This window comes from Malurus melanocephalus, unplaced genomic scaffold (assembly GCF_030028575.1).
Source record: "Malurus melanocephalus ecotype Western Australia unplaced genomic scaffold, MMel_1.1 scaffold_484, whole genome shotgun sequence".
Taxonomy (NCBI): Eukaryota; Metazoa; Chordata; class Aves; order Passeriformes; family Maluridae; genus Malurus; species Malurus melanocephalus.
In genome coordinates, this window is record NW_026623716.1 from 515,642 (window position 1) to 518,513 (window position 2,872).

General features: G+C 36.3%; 1 protein-coding gene across 1 annotated transcript in view; it reads left to right on the forward strand.

Annotated features, from left to right (window-relative positions):
• Positions 1 to 1,883, forward strand: part of DDHD1 (DDHD domain containing 1) — a gene marked incomplete at its 3' end in the record, with an annotated part of 41,791 nt that extends 39,908 nt beyond the window's left edge. Inside the window, exon 8 of the mRNA XM_057380957.1 lies at positions 1,734 to 1,883. Coding sequence (XP_057236940.1) covers positions 1,734 to 1,883 — 150 coding nt within the window. The remainder of the gene's footprint in view (positions 1 to 1,733) is intronic.
• Between the last annotated feature and the right edge of the window lie 989 nt (positions 1,884 to 2,872).

Consider the following 2,872-nt stretch of genomic DNA (forward strand, 5'->3'; position numbering starts at 1 on the left):
GCCACACACTCTGTAACCACTGAAAACAGTCACCTTTTGGATTTTTTTCCCAAAAGATAAAAAAAAAGTTATTTTTTTCTCCCTTTGGAGCATCTGCTGAGTGTGAGCTGGCAGGCACTGTCAAAAAAAAAAACAAAAACCCAAAACTGTGCCCTTCAGGTGCTGATAGAGGAATATCAGATGGACAGGGTTAGAGGTTATTTAATTTAAATAATTGCACTGGGAATGTCTGTTCCTGTCGTGTTTGAAGATGAGGAAGCTTTGGCTTTTTGTCCAAACTGCCAAAACGTGAGATTTGTGTAAAGCTTGGGTTGAAGAAAGGAAAATGTGACAATTTTAATGACAGAGCAATTAAATAACTGAATAGCCATGCTGTACACCCAGACTTTGCTATTGCCATCTTTTGGAAGGGAGAGGCGTGGCACCAGTTCCAGAGCAGAGGAGGAGGAATGTTTTTTGCAGAACTGGAATCCCATAAATGAAAAGAACCATTATTCCCACACCTTCATTCCATGTGCTGACATACAGGGAAGGCACGTGGCATTCCAAGGATCCTTCATGTGCGTTTAGCAGGAATTCAGCAATTTAAGGAATAAATTTAAGGAATAAATTTAAGGAATAAATCCTCGTTTGTGGATGTTATGGTGGTTTTCCCTTTTTTTGTGTCGTCCCAGTGAGAGTGAAAACCCCAAAATGAAACATCTCAGAATCTGAATTGCCTCTGCATGGCATGGACTGAGCAGTTCTTCTCCAGTAACATCATTATGATCTTCCTTGTTGATAAATAATTCCTATACCTGCAAAATCCTTCCAAAAAAATTTAAAAATTATATATAATATACAAAATATATATACTACTACTACTACTACTACTACTAATAATAATAATAATAATAATAATAATAATTACAAAATAATAATAAATACAAAATAATAATGAAATACAAAATATATATTATAATACTGATAATAATAATAAAATAAAAAATAAAAATAAAACACTATACACATATAATAATACTGATAATAGTATTTTTAATGATAATAAGAAGAATAATAGTAATAAGAATAATAATAAATATAATTATAAATTACAAATATATATATTATAATACTGATAATAATAATATAATAAGAAGAATACAGAATATCTATAATAATACTGATAGTAATAATAATAATAAAATACAAAATAATAATAATTTAAATACAAAATGTATATAATAATACTGATATTAATAATAATAATAATAATGAGAATAATGATAATAATAATCCTGTAACTGGAAAATTCTAAAATCCAACTCTGCAGCTGGTGCTGTGAACCTCAAAATGGTTATGAGACAGAAAATGTAACAAAGAAAGTGATGCTGGTTTGAGCAGACCATGATCCCTACAGAACACCTGTCATAGCTTTAGGGAGGTCGAGGTGGGATATGGGGAAAATTCCTTCCTGGAAAGGGCTGTCCAGACCTCCAGAGCTGCTCAGGGCAGTGAGAGTTCCCATTCCTGGAGGATTTATAAAAAGTGTGGACATGGTTTAGTGGTGGCCTCTGCTGTGTTGGGAGATGCTTGGACTCGATGATCCCAAAGGCTTTTTCCACCCCAAACAATCCCATGGGGAAGGTCTTTCCTCTCACTTGTGCTCACTGAGACTTTGAGCCCCTCTGCTGCCACTGAGAACTCAAACCCAGCCATGTCAGAATCATTTTGTGGATGAACTCTGTCCCCAGGTTGAGAATTTCTTCTGTATGGGATCTCCTCTGGCCGTGTTCCTGGCGCTGCGCGGGATCCGRCCCGGCACCAGCGGCAGCCAGGACCACATCCTGCCCAGGACCATTTGTAACCGCCTCTTGAACATTTTCCACCCCACAGATCCAGTGGTGAGTCCTCAAGTGCAGTCTCCAGCTTTTATTTTGCCTGGTTTTAAGCTCTGGGATAATATGGGACCTTCAAAATGTGCAAGTCAACACAAGTATGTTCCAGCAGAGGATAATCCCCCAATGTCTTGGGGTTTGGAACTGTGGAATAACATTTCCTACAAATAATTACATATATTTTACTTCTCTTTTCATAGTAATAAGCATAAGATTTGAGATTATTCTTATTTTTCCCCATTAAATAATCCTTTTTTTTAGACAAGGATTTTGTGTTTAACTTCCTGACTTCCAGTAAAACATCATCTGTGCAAAGACATTGCTGCTGTTAAAAAAGGCTTCACAAGCAGTTTACAAGATATTGGAGAAAAGCAAAGACTGTTTTTGGTTTGTTTTTTTTCCCATAGAAACCTCAATAACAGTTCGTTGATAATATTTGGGAGAATATTCTTGGTGTAGCCTTGTCCTCATTCCACAGGCTGTTATCATATCTGGGGATCTGCATCCCCTTGGTGATTTTTTTGGTGCAAGCTTCATTTGGAATTTCATGTGGAACAGCAATTTGGGGATACTTTCCTGTTTAAAGCACCTGAATTTCAGTATATTCAGACTTTTATGCTCATCTCAAGCTTGTGTTCAGCTCTCAAACGAGAATTTTTCTGGGATATCTGGGACAATTGGTTCCACCCTTCACTTAGTTTTACGATCAAGAAGTTCAGGATGCTTTTCTACATCTAAGTGAACAAGGAGAAATAAAGAATCGATAGGAAATTATTTTTTAAACAAATACAGTTTGTGGTTTGCAGAGGGATCAATGAAGAATTATCAAACAAAACACTTGGAGCATTTACAGCCAGTTCCTCCCTCTTTGCTGTTGAGTTTAACTTTGCACAAAGTTTGTTTTCTCAGAGCAGCCTTCTGTTAATAACATTTATGGTGCAAGTGTTGCAGAGATGTGCAAAAATGACACCAAAACTGAATCAAACCACGACACC